The sequence below is a fragment of the Branchiostoma belcheri genome, unplaced genomic scaffold, assembly GCF_001625305.1.
Source record: "Branchiostoma belcheri isolate BF01 breed outbred unplaced genomic scaffold, Haploidv18h27 scaffold7, whole genome shotgun sequence".
Taxonomy (NCBI): Eukaryota; Metazoa; Chordata; class Leptocardii; order Amphioxiformes; family Branchiostomatidae; genus Branchiostoma; species Branchiostoma belcheri.
The window spans coordinates 2,369,804-2,388,624 of NW_017804353.1; the positions used below are offsets into that span (position 1 = coordinate 2,369,804).

Consider the following 18,821-nt stretch of genomic DNA (forward strand, 5'->3'; position numbering starts at 1 on the left):
TATAACCACCTCATAAACCACCTCGTTCGCTTCGCTCACTCGGTGGTTTATTCGGTGGTTATAGCAGCTGACCATGCATTTATGACACCATATACACCTCGGGGCGGTGCATTAACCCTTTATTATATGCTCAGTACTTAACAACTATCTTTGATGTAGTTGACAGTGCTGTTTTTAGTGTCTGTGGGAGGGCAACTTGTCAATGTGTGTATGCACCTGTTTTCCCTCCTTTTCACAATATGCAAAACCCAAATAAACATCTCTGTTATGTACATTGAAACCAATAACATTCTGTGCTTATTTTCAAAAGAACAGACAGCATCTGTCACAAGAAGTGCATATATATATGTGTGTGTACTTACCTGGTGAAACCTGGCACAAACAAGTACTATCAATATCATTTGTTAGCCCTGTTGTTAAAAGGCTATAGGATATATCTCTAAGTACTAGTGCTTCCAGTGATGTACCAACCCGATAAAACTATTCCCGGATGTTTAGCTTCACGTAAGGTAAACATGCCTTTGCATCGTTTCTCCTTGTCCGAACAAATGAGGTGAGTGATAAGGTCAGTGATCTGAACCAGACGGCTGTTACCATGGTAAATTGTGTAACAGTCTGTGGTGTTGGATTACATATAATTATGTAGTAAGGACAGAGTTGGAGGGGCTGGTCACCATGTATGAAAAAAAGGATAAACAGCTGCTAGACCATCTCCATGTGAAAGTTAACATCATACATTTGCTTTGCAAATGTTAACGTTCTGGTCATGTATTCGTTGTACTTTAGATATCCTGGACCAAAGACTACAAACCTGACTACCCGCCACCATGGAGGACGCCCACAGGAGTCTCCACCGTCAGCTTTTCGAGACGATCAACAAAGAGATGGATGACGACGACTTCCGCCAGTTCCGGTCCATCGCGCAGGGGAAGGGCCTGAGACCAGGCGAGGCCTCCAAGTGTAACACTCCATCAGACGTACTGGACAAACTACAGAGGAAGGGCAAGATAAAGCTGGGGTGGTGAGGATTTTCAATTTTGTCTTCTCAGAAGGAAAACATTTTAGGATATAGGGATTTTCTTATACACAACCAGTAATGTCTCTTACCTTGCTTACGTTTCCTTGTCTACTAGACTCCTTCCTCAGAGTTTCTGACAGACACAAAAAGGTAAGCAAGGTGACAATACTGGTTGTGTAAAAGAGAGTCCCTGTATTCTATGCTCTACCAACTTGATGAAACTATTGTCGGAAGGAAAACAGTCATATTGTTATTGCTCTATTTCCTCTTCTTCTGGTCCAAGCAAAAAAAAAGGTCAGTGACCTGGACCTGACGTCTGTTGTCATGGTAACTGGTGCTGGATTAGGTTAATGTAGATTAATGTAGCAAAGTGACAGGGCATGCGTTCAGGTGTCTCCACTCAGTAGAGTATAAAATCTTCTTGCAATAGTGCCTCCCCAAAATTGAAAGTGAAACTTGTTAATTGTTGTCAAAATTTTTGTCCATATTTATATTGTATCACAGATCCATGTTAGATATAAGATCTTCTCACACCAATGTGTTCAAGGGGTTTTTGACAGGGGTGAAATGGAATCTAAGGTAAAAGTTGTTGTATTTGATTTTGACAAAGTGAAATGTAATCCTCGAAGGGAAAGTTGTTGTATTTGAGAAAGTGAAATTGAATCACCAAATGTGAAAGTAAACCTTGTTGCATAGCTACCAAGCACTGAAGGACATCTTCACAGAGATGGATCAGCAAGGGTTGATTGACCTGGTGACTGAAACTGAGACCAAACTGGAGGAAAGAGGTAATGATGTGTCAGTAAAGACACACCTGTTTTGTGCTCATAGACTCTCATCTTATCTATGCCTTAGTTTATTACACTGTTGGACACTCAAAGACTATTCGGCTATTGGGCTAATGGCTATCAAGCCTCCCAACGTCTAATGTGGATAAGTTGAGACACTAGGTTAACTTGAAAAAAAAAACTTTAAAAATGAAACTGTTGTACCGGATAATACTTGTTCAGTGTATATGCTCATATTACCAACAAATGACAAAGTAAAAACCTAATACAATGTACATGCAATTTTCCTTAAAGGATTGTATCTCCATTGCAAAATAAAAACAAACAAAACAAGACTTTTGAAAAAAGTTTATCTCGGCCGCTGGCCATGTAGTTTTGTGTTCTAGGAGGATGTCCACATAGATTTGTGTAACTGCTAGAGAGGAAAGAATGTATTACCTAGTATGTTCATACCTGTAACACCAAACAGGGTAATAAGTTGGCTTCCATTATCATTTGCTTCAATGGAATTAGTGAAAAATATTAATCTCGAAGCAGATGTTGGGAGGGAAAATGTTTAGGTAGAGATACAGATTTTCATACCGGAGTTTCAGTACCGAATTTTTTTGCTAAATGATCATTGCTAAATACAATATAACGTTAAGTATATGTAACCACTACAATGATTTTCATTTTATTTTATTTTATTTTTAATTTTTATTTATTTTTTATTTATTTTCATTTTATTTTTATTCTGTTTTATTTTATTTCATTTAATTTTATTCTATTTTATCCGTTCTATGCATTATCAAACTTCTCCTCTACTGCTAGAGCTACTAAAACTTCAGACCGAATATATTAAACATTTTAATTCGCCCCCTCTAGCGGTTTGGGCCAAATTGCAGCTTTCCAAAAAAATCCAAGATGGCGGCGGCAGATCGGGCCGATTGCCGATTTCATTGTATTTTCCTTGGTCTTTTACGCGATTCAAGCAAAGAAAACAAGTTGACCACAAGAACAAAAGAGTAATACAGCACTGGGAATCTAATGGTCCGTTTTGTTGGGCGGTAATTTCTCATTTCAAGTGAATATTTACGTGCGTCACAGTGATTTATTCACCAATCAAAAGCGACATCTTGCGACTTAAGCAAATATGGAAGGTTAATGTACATAATTTATGTCATTGATTTATTGGTCCAATTACAGCAGCTATTAGCGAAATTCTAGAACATTAAATGCATACTATGATATAAAACAATGGTTTTGTGGTAAACAGCATTTCCTCTTTTTTTAGCAACTTCGTTGTATAAGAATAATGACACTATCATCCGGTAGGTCGACGCCACAAAGTAAAGTATACATGCAGAGTAATTGGTTTCATTGGTTTTCACGGTCGAAATTGGTTTTCACGGTCGAAATCAACGAATATCCAAGGTACCAAAGAACCTATTTTGGGGCACAATATCTCGGCCGCTCAGGCGGCCGAGATAAAAACATCTCAGTACCTATCTGCAAGTATATTATAGAAGATAGATAGATGGAATAACACATAACCACACATAAATGGATATTTGATAGAATGTATTGTATGTATGATTGCTACCCAGGCTGTGAGATCAGTGACGAGATTCCACAACCTTACGACAGCCTCAAGCGGCAGGGCAGCCACCCAGTGGAGTCAGAGGCCGCGAAACGACGGAGGTCGTGGGGACAAACGTCCTCGTCCTCCCTGGACAGCAACCCCAGCTTCGAGCGGCAGATCAGCCCGACTGGAGAGCGACGGAGGGGGTCATCGACCTACCAGCAGTCGATGGTTTCCTTCGATAGTTCTGTGTCCCCAAGGCATCCACTGCGGAGGCAGTCGAGCAGCCGGTCTCTGCCAAGGTCGCCCCAGTCTAGCTTTGAACTTGAGGACAATGACGCCACAAGGGGTAGGATACTTCTTTCTCTTGAAAAATGACCTATAAAATTGAGGCACTTCACACAATTCTATTGTAGTACAATCTAGAATCCTTGGTATAGGTGAAGTAGATCTGGAGTAGAACAAGTTAATTTGGTGTATTCCTAAATTACATAAACCTTAGTTATACCAATCGCATTAGAATACATTGCAACTGAATATGTAGAGTTCTAGGAATGTGTAACACTCAGTAGAAATACAAACTGTTTTGAAAACTGTAACTGAGTGACTTTCCTCAAATACTTTATGTTGCTGTAGATCTTGCATTTTCATTCACTCTGTGGCCTCTTGCTGTTTTCTTCTATTTCTGCATAATGCTGTCTGCTGCAAATAGATGCACTTAATTACATAATTGCAGGTTTTGTGTCTTAGTGCTGGTATAGGCCACGTCTTTAAAAGCAACAGTAAGTACTTTGCACTTCCGTTCTCTGAATCTTTCTATCAGTTTGTCAGTAATGCAGTTATGATTTTCTTCTTTTATCTGTGCGCTTTATGTAAACTGTAATATTTCATTGCTTTGTAAAAGATAACTATTTTTTGCTATTTCTTCATACTTGTTTACATGCTTGATAATACTACCTACTGCCACATAAAAACAATGGATTTTAGGAAATGTAGGCATCAATGATTGGATCTATGGAGATAGAGGTATAGACGTATGCTCACAAAATATTCAGGTGTTCAAACTTTTGTTTTTAATGTCGTGGTCGTAGGGTATTCGGTGAAACGATTGTGATATACATACTTATTACAAAACATAATTGTATACTGGTTTCCCCAGATCCTGTGATTCTGGAGGACAGGGAGGACTGCTACAAGCCAGGCAAGGGATTCGTCCTCATCATGAACAACTTCTCAACTGAACGGGAAGGTGAGAGTCATAAGTTAAAGCTCAACACAAATTCAAGCAACATGGAACTGAGACCTTAGCCTGGTGCTGTGATTTTTGCTTGGACAACACATTTCATAAGCCAAGTAATCATAACAATTGTAAACCACTTAAGATAAACTAGTATTACCTCATGGGTATAATTATTCTGGCTTCTTGGCATTTCTTGTTGACGAATTTACAATGAACCTGTAAGTACTAGATATATAGCGTCTGTCTTCCCTGTAACTGTAATTAACCCTTTAGTGAGCAAAAGTGCATGTGGCTCCCCAAGGAGGTTAAATTTCGTATTTAACTTCCTTGGGCTCACTTTGAAATTATCGTTCATTCATCTGTTACGTATTTTGTTTTGCGCTGGTTTGAATACAAAAGGTCTAAGACATCTAACTCCTCCCCCACAGCTTCCAAAATGGACGTGGAAGGTCTTGAAGACTTCTTCCAAAAGATTGGATACAAGGTCATCACTGCTGATGAAGACCAGACTAAGGAACAAATGATGGACGTCCTGGAGATGGCCAAGCTGGAAATACAGAAGACTGCAAGGGGCAAAAACAAGTATTCCTGCTTCATCTGTATCGTGTCCAGCCATGGAGACAAGGTAGGACACATTTTCAATTATATTATCTTTACACCATGGATAGAGGAATACTATTTTGCATAGCCTAGAGGACAGACTGTCAGAGCCTACATAGCCCAGCTTCTTGGCTCCAAGGAAATTTTACCACAGATATCCATCAGTTAGATGCAACAGGCCAACGTCCAATCTAGTGATAAACAGTCTCTCACTGTCAGTGGCTATATGATGTTGCAGAGCCTAGGGGACAGACTGTTGTCAGAGCCTACATAGGCCAGCTTCTTGGCTCCAATGAAATTTTACCACAGATATCCCTCAGTTAGATGCAACAGTTCAAAGCCCAATCTAGTGTGACGCAGTCTCTCGCTGTCATTGGCTATATGGTCCCCAGGCCTAGCCTAAACATAACCCTCTCTTCCCCCCACAGGAAGGAGTGAAGTCCTACGATAACCAGACCGTCTCCATCGCTGAGCTGCAGGCACCTTTTCTGGGGGACAGTCTGAAATGCATGGCAGGTAAGCTTTTATTAAGGCTTAGGCCATGGCAACCACGCGTCTGCAGATCTGAAGTAACCCAAAGCGTGCTGCTTTATGTGGGGTAAGCTAACAGATGCCATAAGTTTATTTTGTGGATCACCACGTCCTAGGATGTGGAGTTGGACAGAGTAATATGTCAAGATGTCATGTTACGTGTTACTGAAGGAACAGTTACCAGAAATTTAAGAAGCTGCAGAGCCTTTGTTAATCCAAATCTATATAATATAAACTACTGTAGAATGGGATAAGTTCTTACAAACACATTGTGACCAGCCCTGTACTGCCCACTTGCTACATAATGTGTTCCAACACCACATGGTGCCTGCTACAGCACCAATTACCATAGAGACAAACGTCTGGTCCAGGCCATTGACCTTATGTGTTTGAGAAAAAAACAGAACACAAACAGTATGTTTCTCTTTCTTTTAAAGTAAACATAATTGAATCTGTTTCAGGGAGTCCCAAGATGTTCATCATCCAGGCCTGTCGCGGGGAAAAGAAGCAGCCAGGCGTGGACCGGCCTGATGAGGAACCTGGGGACGAGAGGCAGCTGGACTGGTCTGACGTCATGAGGTCCGTCACCACGCCCAAGGACGCGGACGTTCTGGTTGCCTACGCCACGACGGAAGGTATTTGGCGACTTACTTACATGCCTACTTCACTGACTTGTACAGATAGAGTTTGTCACAAGATAATGGAGCTTGTAAATATCTGGGTTGTATAGTTACTGTACTGTCTTTATAGTTTTTGTAAATACATGATACTTGACATTTTGTAAATATCAACGCCATTCAGGCAACATTGTATGTCATATCTGTCTGTTATGTTTGGTATATCTTAATAAAGAATTGAATTGACTGACTTACGTAGAGTACCAGCATTCCTCATCCACCTGAACCGCAGCAGTTGCTTAAAAGCTCTCCTCAGTCATGTCCTTGCCTCAGCTTTCAGTAGGTAGCCCAGTGCCCTTCTTAACGTTCAGCATGCCTATATAAGTGAGGCGCTTTCCATGGTGACCGTAGCAACAGATTGAACACTCATCACATGACATTTTTGTTGCTGCAGGTTTCCAGGCCTTTCGCCGTGTTGGAGAGGGCTCGTGGTTCTTGTCGAAGATGCTGAAGGTCTTCAACGCGAAGCACCAAACCGACCACCTGTTGGACATGCTGACAGAGGTCAACGACCGGGTGTCCCACCGAACGGCGATCGGCTCACAACCCGCCAAGCAGATGCCGTGCCAGGTCTCAACTTTCACCAGGAAGTTCTTCTTCTAACACCTGACCAACAACATATCCCTTTTGTATCCACACCCGCTGTGTACATATACATACTCAGGCACGGTTCTGGATAGTTCACACGCTTATCCACAATCGTGCTTGATCCATAACATACTCATGCTTGGTTCCAGATAACCGTGCTTTATCCATAACCGTGTTCAGGCAAGGTCCTGGATAGTCCACGCGTATCCGGATCTGTGCCTGGTGCAAATCTTCGTCCCTGGATACGCGGAGGCTATCCAGAACCATGCCTGATCCTAACCCTAGGCCTAACCCAGCTAAGGCACGGTTCTGGAAACGATAAACCCACAGCATATCTCCACAGACATAACAAGAAGTTTTTCTTCTAAGAAAAGAAGGTTTACCATATGAAATCTAACGATCGAATTTTGATGACTTCTGTGACATTCCTCACGTTTACTAGGAGGTGCTTTGTCGTTGCAGTTTATAATTTGCAGTATGGCAATGGCAGATTTACTGATCAAAATATAAACTCTTTTCTTTACCAGTATTTTTTCTCAGGTATTTTGATTAGGAAATTCCACCTGCCACCTTTAAAAAATAGGAATTGTTATGAATCCCTTTGTACTTATCCTCTAACTTAACTCTATCCACATAAACAGTGATCACAGGAAAGAAATTCTGATGCCAATGTGCTCTCATTTAAACACTAGCTACTAGATACTTTAGTAGCTTTTTCAATGATACATTTTCTGCTCAAAAATCATTTGATCAATAATTAGAATTAAAAGAAAGAAAACGAGAAAATTTCACCATGCTAATGTTCAAGTCTAATGAAAAAAAGTTGTAGTGTATTTTTTTCTAAACAAACTTAACAGTATTGGCCAGACTGTTTAGACAGTGGAGTACACTGCCCGTATGTGATTGAACACTAAATATCTGTTCCTTCCAGTATGTCGTGTGTTGTTGTCATTAACTATCTATTTCGGTGTCATTTGAAATGCTATCACAGAGCAGAATTTAGGAGAGATAATGGTGTTATTTAATGCTAAGTTTTAAACATATTTAAAACATTCCAATACTTAAACGTTTTGATTTTTTATATTAACCAAGACCTTGCATTGATTGTAATGTGTGACTACCTATGTATTTTAATATATCAGTAGGTTACATTCATACCTAGGCATGAATTTATATTCAGGAGTGGCATGCTTGTTTTATACTTTTGTAGGTAGACTAGGATCTTACTCTTTGTCTTTTTAATTATAATTTAAAGTTGTAGAAATCAAATATCGCTGAATGGTTACTTTATGCACAGTTTCTATTTTTACTTGTGATCATCATATATATTATGTCCCACCATAATGTCGAGTGGTAAATTATTCCAATAACTCACCACCAGTTGTCGCACTTACTATGACGTTATGACGCCATATCCAATATAAAAGACACGTTCGATCTATTTCCCAACGATTGTATTAATAGGACACCTTGGAACAAACATTTCCTAGAATTCAATCTCTTTTCCAAATTGTCTGGAAAATTTCACAAAAAACGTTTCAAGTTATTTTGCTTGCAAGATAACTTTGGTGATAACACAACCTTTTTCTCATTCATATCTATATATGGCTAATGAGATTAAGGCAAGACATCGACGTCACTTGTGTACAGTATCAACACCTGTATTGAGATTTTTGAGAGTTGATTTTTGGGTTTGTCATGATATACCAATATTTTTCTTCCATATTTACCTGTTTGTGTCCTTGTTTGTGACCAATTGTCCGAGACAATATATTTTAACGTGTGCATTTATGTGTGAACCATTAAATGATCCTACAGTGACCGTGTTTGTTCTTGTATTTTTTTGTGCCATCTTGTCACCAGTGGAGATGTTTTCCATTTCAGAAAACAACTCTCCCCTACAAACCTCTTAAGTCCAACCCATCGCTATACAAATATCGACGTAAACATTACTAATTAATCGGTACATACAACATGGCAATATGATAACAAATGACACGTGGTATTATGATAAGAATAAAGAACTGTTGGCCAATCTCTAGTAGGCCCCAGTGATGTGCCCTTCGAAAAAGCACTTTATTATTATTATTACTTCAATTAGTCTAGACTAGGGTGAAAATAAGCACCTAGCTTGGGTTACGGTCGTCCTACCGGGTAGGACGTAAAGCCAGAAGTCCCATTGCAGCCTGTATATAACTGGTGTGTGAAGTCGAGGGTGTGCCATGCAAAACAATAACAAAAGAGCACACCTTGTATGCTGGGAACGGAACAGGTGGCAGGCCGGCGATGGCCTAGCCTGACCACCGTGTCCCATAGTAACGCACACCCTTTCACACGTACAAAAACAGTCGGGTGGGAAAAACCCCAGTCACTCCCCACATCGCTTCTTAACGGACGGATTGGGGAAATATTCATCTATACCTACAGACCATGAAGCTCCTGGTGTTCCTGTGTGTGGTGGCCCTGGCGGCTGCGAGGGTAAGTAACTGATCAAGAATCGTGTTTTGTGATACCCAGTCTCCGGCGGAAAAACTCCCCCTTTTCAGTTTTATCTGTTTCTGTGGTACAAAGTAACTGTGTCCAAGACTAGGGTACAAAGGAGGCTCCGACGAACTGGTTAAGTTTTGTAGCTACCGTTTGGTGTTTTTTGTATACCAGTACCCATCCATATATTAGAGCGGGCAATGAGTTTTTAACATAAGAAAAAACAGAAGTTATCATGAGGATTCCAGCAGATTTGTACGGGTAAGGGGATAAATTCTCTGTTTTTTTGTTTGTTTTTTTTTGTTTCAGCGGTTCCACATCCCGATCTCGGAGCGCGGCGCGCGGTTCCAGGAGACCGTAGAGGTGGGGGGAGGGTACCGACTGGCGGAGGTGCCCGCACACAACAACCGGGACCACATCCGAGTACTCACCAGCCGCAGGATGGTAAGGGCCCCGTGTCAAGCCTGATGTTTGCCCCTGCCAAATATTTTCCTCGATACTACTTGGGTGACTTTCAATAAACCCATCCCCCAATCGGCCAATCATAAGCTTTACCTTGACCCAAACCATTACATCCCATCTTAATCTAACGCTAACCGTACTATAGCTCTGAATTCTGTGCAGGCACGCGCAATTTCCCACTACGCAAAAGAATGACGGAGAAGAATGGTTTGGCGTGACATACGTTGTATGATTCTCGACTTTGTGAGACCTTGTATTTTGTTTTGTTTTGCGTGTTGTTTTTCAAATTAATGGTTTGCTCTAGCCATTGTGACATCGTTTGCTGTCATCGTCAACCCATTATGTACATTAACCCTCTGGGTTATCTCGCGTTGGCTGAATTTACACACGAACGTACACAAAAACGCGCACAGATAAGATACGTTGTCAAAAAGGTGTGAACTGGTTATATCAACATCCGACATTATCCAATATCATCTTAATGCTATCCAAACAAGTATTACATGCATTTGTTTGTTTTAAAGTGGTGTCAAATATTTGAGTATATCATCGTAGAGTTGATACAAGTTACTAGAAATCGTGAGAAAGTAACGATCGGAAAAGAATGGCTTACCCCGTGGACGGGCTAGTGAAACATCCCTCCTGTTGTTTTACATCATAACCGTTCTTCACTTAACTTAGATTTTAAAAACATCTGCAGGCCAGTGTGTTTTTGGCTGTTGGTACTTGGAGGTGTTGTGTGTCTAGATTAAACCACATCTACATTTTCTCTTCTACTTTTTCTCTTGTGCTGTGCTTTAGGGCGAAACCATGTACTGCATGCCGGAGAGGGGTGTTTGCTTCCTGATGGCTACAGAGCAGCGCGGAGGGGAGGGCCCTGATGCCGCACTGGAAACGGAACTGACGCAACTAGAGGTAAACATTTAAATGTATTGGTGGCTAAAAAAAAAGGAGTCAAAACTCTGCAAGCTGTAAGAAATTGGAGCAAATTTTAGACTGTACAACTCGTCTTTGTTACGGAATGAGAGATCCGCCACTTCTGTGACGTCACGTTATGCAGGTGCTCGTTGAACATTGGATCATAGGTTGCAGAAAGTCTGTGGCGCCCCCGTCTTTGTTGAGGCAAGTTTATTGTTGTACCAAATGCGCATGAATATCGGCTTGCACGCACGGCAGCTAGCTTGTCTGGTGACTTCATGACCTCAATAAAAAAACGGTCAGAAGGCTGATTTGAGTACTTCGTGAATAAACAAAGTCTAAAAAAATACCAATTTCTTGCCTTCCCCCCAGCGCACAGGCCTTGTAGCGGAGTCAGACACCCTGACGGTGCAGAACGACTGGGTGGTCCTGGAGCAGAACCTGGACCGGAGCGCTCTGTCCGACCCGCGCATGCGCCGATTTCACCAGGACCTGCCGCTGCATCGCGTGGACAAACTGACAGGGGGCGCTGATTTCCTAACGGAGACCTCTGGCGCAGGTAACCACGTGGTGTGCTGCTGGGGGTTACTGACCTTGGTGCTGAACTAGCCTCACAACGAGAACACGTTACTTAAAACAAGTATCACGGTATGGTGTATGGAGCGACGCCTATTTCTGTTTCCTCAGCCCTTAGATCACACGAGTAATATTTCACCAGGGAGCAAGCCCACTAGTAGCATTGTTGTTCCAGTGTGTCTGCCTATTTGTTAGTGAATCTTAATATACATAATGCAGCCTTGCCATATGTCCCAAACAGAAAGGCGTTGCCTATTATTTCACCAGAGCAAGACCCTTTCCACAAATGTGGTAAATCTAATCATCAGTACATGCAATGTCCCCTGATGCTAACCCTGTTCATAGTTATAACTACACATGACAGACATACAGTGATAACCTGCCATGGCAAATTAAAAGAAAGCTGCATCTGAATCTGTGTGTTCCCCAGACACTGCTCCTGCCTCCAAGCGGCAGCTGATCGCGGGATCATGTCGTAACGACGCGGCTCCGCAGCGGAAGTACGCGGCCACCAGCCCCACCGGCTGCGGGTACGGGTACGAGTACCTGGTCTACTGCGCAGGGCAGAACAGCCAGTACAGCGAGTGTCCACGCTATCACGTCACTGACTACTTCTTCATGGTAGGGAAAATACATTGTGATTTCTTAATCATTTATGATTTTTTAAATGATATTTTACATATCAATTCATGTTTTTTAACAAATACCTTGTCTCTATCTCTGCTACTGGCCACCATCAAGGCTTCATGGTATAAAACAGTATTTTTCATCATTTATAGATTGTCATAATTTACTATTGATAAGTGTATTTTCAATCATTTATAGTTTTTCATAATTTACATAAATGTTACCCTTTAAGGTGCCCTGGCCGGTTATTCGCCCTCTTATTATTTCTACTTCCCATAACCCGATAGGTGGAGCCTACATCAATCCACTGATGCTAATTCAGAACCGTGCCTACATTGTTCTATGCCCGGATGGGTTAGAGTTGGGATCAGGCACGGTTCTGGATAGTATCCCAGAGCTTAGATTTGCTCCAGGCAAGGTTCTGGATACTAGTAGTCACTACTAGTATCCAGAACTAAGTAGTCTATCCAGAACTGTACCTGAGCATGGTTCTGGATATAATATTGACCACGCTTCCCTGTTCCCTACAGACCTGTCTGTGCTGTCCAGAGCACACAGCGAAGGAACAGTGCCTGTACTGCACTCAGCTGTCCTGCAGTGGGTACTATGACAACACCGGCGTCTGCTGAGCACATCTGAACTGACCATGGCTACTGGCCAGTACAGATGGCAGTCTATAAAGATGTGCCTTGTACATGTAGTTGCAGCTTGAAGCTTAGATGTTGAAATAAAGGTTCAAGTTCATCTGCTTTAGATGAGTTTTTATGTAAGATTAAAGGGTTAAAAACAAACCACAGAACAAGCAACTCAACACAACGTGAACCAGAACTGGAACTGTAAGTGTAACAGTAGTTTATTGAACAAGGAACCAAAACAAATAAAGGTACTATATTTTATTGCATAATTCATAAAATAGTAGAACAATCTGGTACTTAAACACCAGAATCAGATATTCACTATTTATCAGTTTTAGCCTGGGTGCCATCCTCCATAGTTTCCACTGGCTCGATATCTCTTTTTGATTGCTCTGAGGTGAGGAAGCGAAAGAGGGAGTCAGAGGTAACTACAGAGGCTGGCACCCAGGCTAGAAGAATCTCTTCATTAGCACTACATTCATCATAATCTTCAAGCGCGGATTCTTTGGCAGCAACATCATAACCAACTGGTCAGGTAGTATCCAATAGGCCAAGTACTGTCTACTGAGGACACTGCTTAGCCAATTGGACACTACCTTGCCATTTGGTTACAATTTTGCTACCGAAGGATCTGCTTGGAGATTAAGTTTACCAATCAGCAGGCACTACAGGGGACCAGTGTCATCAGCTGTTCTGCTCTGCCTGTTTGAGGAAGTACTCCTGCATGGCCCTGACTGCCCTCCCGCGGTGGGAGATCTCGTGCTTCTCTTCTTTCGTCATCTCTCCATAACTGTGGAAATCAGAATACAGTTGATGACAGTGTAGAAAGTCTGTAGTGTGTATCAAGTATTACTGACAGTTGTCATAAGATGCCAGTTTTGGTACTGGCTGGTTATGTTACACCAAATGACCTGTTGCACCTAACATTGGCACAACTGTGTTGTTTAATGTTATCTAGTGAGAATGTCCTTTCTGTACTTGGTGGTAACGAGTCCCACTCAATCCAGAAAGTCCCAGAAGACAAAAAGAAATACCCAGTAATTAAACCTAAAGATATTTGAAATGCATGGATACACTGTACATTGATGCTGCAGAATTATTCTTTTCAACTCCAAAACAAGAAATGTTTGACCTACAACTTTACTGTTTGTTCAGTAACTGAGGTTCAAATGGATGTTTCATCTCAGGACACACTTCAGGCAAACACTCCTGAACCTGTGTACTCACGTTTTCTCGAAACCCTCAGGCTGGAAGCAGGGATCCCAGCCAAAGTCTCTGGAGCCACGCGGGTCTACAATTTTACCCTGAAGAAAAGTATATGGAATTGTTGGTATTGTAACAATTTAGTTTTCTTATATAAGCAAATGATGTTCCATTTCCTTACACCCCAAAGGCCACACAACTGTTCAAGTAGAGATACTAGCGGGCTAGTCCACTGGTAGCACTCCATAACTCAAGCAGTCAACTGAATACCTGAATACCTAAATCATTGAAGCTACATACGCTTCAAGTTCAGCATACTTAAATGTTTTCTTAATATAATGTATACCTCTATCATTTGTAGTTATGTGAAAATTGGTACTGGCAAATGTACTTACTGGTGCGATGCCCTTAAACAACAGCACTTCATCCTGAGGGTTGCCGGGTGAAAAGGCCATCGTGCACATGGCATAGGCAGACTTATCCTCCCACCCTGTCAGCATACGGTACAGGCCTGAACATACAAAGCATAGACATTTCAACAAATCATTATAGGAGCAGATAGAAATAAAATGATTTGTTACAATAATGTCTACTCATAATTTGTTATCATAATTCCTACTAATGTCACAAGAAGAAAATACATAGCTTTAGGGGCAAGCCACTGAAATAAATAAGATATTTTTACATCTAAAAAAAATCTATACTTTGAGAAGGAAACTCACCCTCTGGGCCAATCTTTTCCAAAAACCATTTTCTGCAAAAGAAAACAAAACAAAATGGATTACCAATTTGACATGCCCTCTTTAAAATGACAGAAATTCTACTACTAATATGAAATTCATGAAATTCTACTACAATGTAACATTAGGACTCCAACATGTACAGACTGTACTGCTATATCCATGGGAAATATATAAGTAATGTGTAAACAGCGTAAAAAAAGTGCTGTACTCACATGTATGGACCAGGCAGTCCTCCTAGTGCATTAAAACATAAACAGGTGTCCTCTACAACACAGGGGCCTTGGATCTGCACAGGAAACAAGTTATGATGAGACATAATGATTCATTATGCAATGACTGAATGAGTAATTTAAAGAGCAATTAAAATATACAATATGACCTCTGACCTGTTTTGCTGCCTCCCTGGCCTTGGCCCTGGAGATGTCATCTGGTTCTCCCTGGTACTCTGGTACTGTGGAGAAAAATTATCATCGTCATCATCATCATCACCATCATCACTATACATCATTATCCAACATCATCATTATATCATCATCATTTAACATAACATCTTCATCAACATCATCATCCATCATCATCATCGATGATCATCACCATAATCGTCTGTCATCATCAACATCAGCAGTATTACCATCATCATCAATGGGATGATCTCTCAGTTTTAAGTTAAAGTATTTTCATTCAGGGATACTCGAGTTTACATTTAAAACTGATAGCTCTTGTGATGTGTTTATACTTACAGTCAACTTTCTTGGCGACCACCTCATAAGGAAAACCTGTTCCCAGGATCTGTTTCACCTGAAACAAACCACGCATCGGGCTTGACTGACATGTTGAAACATATGTCATAATTTCACGTGGCCGACCTGCAGCCTCTATGAAAACAAACATCTTTTTATACCTCGCTTAAGATATGTCTATTCGGCATTTCTAGACAGACATGTTCCTTAAAGCCTTAAGTTCCTTTAAGGACGGAACGACCGTCTCACCTCCTCCAGTTTCTTGGCATTCCCTGTGACGAAGACGATCCGTCTTGAGTTGGCCGCCATGCCGGCTGATGACCTCAGGTGTCCCAGTAACCTCTGACCTGACAAGATGGCGGCGCGCGAATGAAACATGCGGAGCTGAGAAGTTTTTCTTCCGATTCTGAGTAACTTACGCTGTTTTCTGGACACTTATATACGTTCAAAGGTAATGAATATGTTTTAGGATAAAAAGAGCACAGGTTGCTTGGAGTTTAATGTACTTCTTGTAAAGTTGCCGGGTTGATAATTTGATGGGTGACTCATAATTTTGAGCTGAGCCTACTAGGACCTACTAGTAGTAGCCTTTGGTAGCTGGTACTAGTATACTCTATATCATCTTTGTAAGCTCCTTGCTAGTATATCTATCCCATAAATTGATAAGCTAGTAACTAGCATGGCATGGCTCTGTGATGAAAGATGCTGCAACAGTACGAAGGTCCCAAATTAAGTGGTGTTAACAATTCCCAGCCAAAGCCTGCACCTGTGTTAACTAGTAGATGACAGAGTACTGGAGTTTGTAAAACCTCTATAATGACTTCTTGTTCCCAGCACCAGCCATGGACCTGCTGCCGCGCAGCCACACGGAGTTCAGCTCTGCAGAGTACTGGGACAGGTTCTTCAAGAAGAGGGGAGAGAAGGCTTTCGAGTGGTGAGTTAGTATTCAATCAATGGTTTATTTACAACAAGCAAATCTGTATCAGCAGTCTTCATTAGTTCATAGCATAGTCATGTGTTAGCCAATCCTATTTAAAATATTCAGTATATCCTCAAGCTTCTGTTGTATGCAGTGTGAACGGGTGAAGTCCGAGGCAGATAAGGCAAGTGCCTTCTCTCCTGTACAGCATATAGTTTGGGCAACTGTACCTGAGTTGAGAGTACCCTAAGTTAAGTCCTGCACAATACATGAAGCCTCAGCTCAGCAGCTGATGCTGGTTGTCGGTTGTGGTAACTCTCATCCCTGCAAGGGTCAACATGAGTTGTCTGCTTGTTTATTTGTTTTTTTTTATTTACCCCAGGTATGGAGAATACCCAGAGCTGTGTGGAGTCCTGCACAAGTACATGAAGCCCCAGGAGCCTGCTTTGGTATTCGGGTGTGGGAACTCTCTCAGCTTGAGTTATATGTTTATTTGTTTGTTTATTTAACCCCAGGTATGGAGAATACCCAGAGTTGCCACAAGTACATGAAGCCCCAGGAGCCTGCGCTGGTTGTCAGTTGTGGCAACTCTCAACTCAGCGAGGATCAACTTGAGTTATTTGTTTATTTGTTTGTTTATTTAACCCCAGGTATGGAGAGTACCCAGAGCTGTGTGGAGTCCTGCACAAGTACATGAAGCCCCAGGAGCCTGTGCTGGTTGTCGGGTGTGACAACTCTTGGCCCAGCAAGGGTCAACATGAGTTGTTTGCTTGTTTATTTGCTTGTTTATTTACCGCAGGTATGGAGAGTACCCTGAGCTGTGTGGAGTCCTGCACAAGTACATGAAGCCTCAGGAGGCTGTGCTGGTTGTCGGATGTGGGAACTCTCGGCTCAGTGAGGATCTGTACGACGTGGGTTACCACGGTCTGACTAATGTGGACATCAGCGAGGTGGTGGTGAGACAGATGGCAGAGAGGAACGCAGAGAAAAGGGCAGAGATGAAGTTTCTGCAGATGGATGTCATGAAGGTGATAGTTTCTTTCTTTGATCCTTTGTGTATTTATGAAAGACTGTACTCAAAGCTGCCTGCTACAAGGTACAAGATACATACAGGTGATGGTGATTGTCCAATAGCCAGAAAAAATACTGGTTTGGAGGCCAATTGCCACTTTAGCAGGCTAAAGGTTAAGATTGAGGCCTGATGGAGGAATTAGTTACTTGGGTGAAAACCAATGAAAGGCTAGTAGTAAATGAACCTTGTCATTAGTTAACCATTGCCTATATATGTAGCTTGAAGAGGATTCCTTGTTTTAACCTTTCAACAATCAAACCACATCAGCAAGGGCATTCAACAATCCACTACTGGTAAGTGTAAAAATAGTGAATGCAACCAGTGCAGTTAGAAGAGTTATAGATGCTTTCTTTGTAGCGTGCTGAAGTGATTTTCTGTTACAGATGGACTTTTCCGACTCCAGTTTCAGTGCAGTGCTTGACAAGGGCACCCTGGATGCCCTAATGCCAGACGACCAATCAGAGACCCAGGAGCGGGTCACACGGATGTTTGATGAGGTCGGCAGGGTGTTAAAGGTCGGAGGTCGCTATGTCATCATCACCCTGTCCCAGGAACACATCCTGAAGAAGCTCATGCAGTACTTCTCTCAGGAGTAAGGGGGAGCTTATTTCTACATCACACTGTTATAGGCCTTTATTATTATATGACGACAATGATTTACATGTAGAAAAGTAGAGCTGCCAAGTGGATGATAAATTAAATCAATTTTTCTGCCACATAAGAATATTGTCAAGCTTTTTGGCCCATGTTTTGTACTTATTTTAGTACAGTCGAACCGCAGGTCACCGTAGAACGCGTTATTCTCTAAGATACGGCGCTTGCCGGGTCACGATTTGACCTCGTTGCATGGGTGTAAACAACTGCCTATAGTGCAGCAAAAAGACCTCAGACCTACACAATGTTTACATTTTTTCATATCTACAGGATTTGCCCAGTACAACCATGTAGATATTTCGTGCATTGCAAAATGACAGCGAGCGCTACGGCCTTCCAAAAATTAGCAATTTTTGGTCATTTTATTTGTGCTTGTCTTTTTTACTATTTAACTGGATCCCGTTAGCTAATACCACAATGTGATAGCCCACTTCTTTACCTTTACATTGATACCAATGACCCCTGGTAAATTTTATGGCAAACGGGTTTGCCCCCAAAAAAACTGTGACGATGCGCATATCGCGGTGGTCAAATTTAGCCCAGTTGTAAGCTACTGACACACACCATCCTGAGTTTCCGCTACATTTTGATACATTTCGCGTAATGTCATAAAATTCGTTTCTTGGTATGAGAAACTGTTTGAATGTGGCTACCACAATGCAATATAATACGTGATATGATAACATTCAATTATATACAAAAAAGAGGAATTTAATACAAGGTTCTGACCATTCAAAAATCGTCAAATTTGAAGTCAATCGGTTTCGAACTCCTGCGTTCGATCC

At 41.6% G+C, this 18,821-nt stretch overlaps 4 protein-coding genes across 4 annotated transcripts in view; 3 read left to right on the forward strand and 1 right to left on the reverse strand.

Moving 5' to 3' along the window:
* The window catches only part of LOC109484660 (caspase-7-like), an 11,860-nt gene extending 3,044 nt beyond the window's left edge, over nt 1-8,816 (forward strand). The window contains exons 2-9 of the mRNA XM_019788008.1: nt 787-1,021; nt 1,715-1,806; nt 3,393-3,716; nt 4,527-4,616; nt 5,036-5,232; nt 5,636-5,723; nt 6,200-6,373; nt 6,810-8,816. Coding sequence (XP_019643567.1) covers nt 828-1,021; nt 1,715-1,806; nt 3,393-3,716; nt 4,527-4,616; nt 5,036-5,232; nt 5,636-5,723; nt 6,200-6,373; nt 6,810-7,018 — 1,368 coding nt within the window. The 5' untranslated portion in view covers nt 787-827 and the 3' untranslated portion in view covers nt 7,019-8,816. The remainder of the gene's footprint in view (nt 1-786; nt 1,022-1,714; nt 1,807-3,392; nt 3,717-4,526; nt 4,617-5,035; nt 5,233-5,635; nt 5,724-6,199; nt 6,374-6,809) is intronic.
* A 535-nt stretch (nt 8,817-9,351) lies between these two features.
* Nucleotides 9,352-12,735, forward strand: LOC109484675. The gene is made up of 6 exons (XM_019788022.1): nt 9,352-9,481; nt 9,797-9,931; nt 10,751-10,864; nt 11,240-11,426; nt 11,874-12,064; nt 12,601-12,735. Exons 1-6 carry the CDS (start codon nt 9,434-9,436, stop codon nt 12,697-12,699), a joined length of 774 nt encoding a protein of 257 aa, XP_019643581.1. The 5' UTR covers nt 9,352-9,433; the 3' UTR covers nt 12,700-12,735.
* Nucleotides 12,736-13,324: 589 nt separating this feature from the next.
* Nucleotides 13,325-15,831, reverse strand: LOC109484594 (inosine triphosphate pyrophosphatase-like). Its single transcript, XM_019787918.1, has 8 exons — nt 15,641-15,831; nt 15,392-15,449; nt 15,038-15,102; nt 14,864-14,937; nt 14,631-14,662; nt 14,304-14,419; nt 13,933-14,009; nt 13,325-13,495 (listed from the first exon to the last, which is right to left on the reverse strand). Exons 1-8 carry the CDS (start codon nt 15,767-15,769, stop codon nt 13,390-13,392), a joined length of 657 nt encoding a protein of 218 aa, XP_019643477.1. The 5' UTR covers nt 15,770-15,831; the 3' UTR covers nt 13,325-13,389.
* Nucleotides 15,736-18,821, forward strand: part of LOC109484641 (methyltransferase-like protein 13) — an 11,597-nt gene continuing 8,511 nt past the window's right edge. The window contains exons 1-4 of the mRNA XM_019787987.1: nt 15,736-15,842; nt 16,232-16,325; nt 17,110-17,338; nt 17,766-17,974. Coding sequence (XP_019643546.1) covers nt 16,234-16,325; nt 17,110-17,338; nt 17,766-17,974 — 530 coding nt within the window. The 5' untranslated portion in view covers nt 15,736-15,842; nt 16,232-16,233. The remainder of the gene's footprint in view (nt 15,843-16,231; nt 16,326-17,109; nt 17,339-17,765; nt 17,975-18,821) is intronic.

Excerpts from the sequence above, each read along its gene's own strand:
- LOC109484594 (XM_019787918.1), bottom strand. The coding sequence starts at position 15,769 with ATGTTTCATTCGCGCGCCGCCATCTTGTCAGGTCAGAGGTTACTGGGA. Across the intron at positions 15,450-15,640 it reads ATGCCAAGAAACTGGAGGAG|GTGAAACAGATCCTGGGAAC; the intron begins GTGAGACGGTCG and ends GGTTTGTTTCAG. Across the intron at positions 15,103-15,391 it reads GGTCGCCAAGAAAGTTGACT|TACCAGAGTACCAGGGAGAA; the intron begins GTAAGTATAAAC and ends TTTTCTCCACAG.
- LOC109484675 (XM_019788022.1), top strand. The coding sequence starts at position 9,434 with ATGAAGCTCCTGGTGTTCCTGTGTGTGGTGGCCCTGGCGGCTGCGAGG. Across the intron at positions 9,482-9,796 it reads TGGCCCTGGCGGCTGCGAGG|CGGTTCCACATCCCGATCTC; the intron begins GTAAGTAACTGA and ends TTTTTGTTTCAG. Across the intron at positions 9,932-10,750 it reads TACTCACCAGCCGCAGGATG|GGCGAAACCATGTACTGCAT; the intron begins GTAAGGGCCCCG and ends GCTGTGCTTTAG.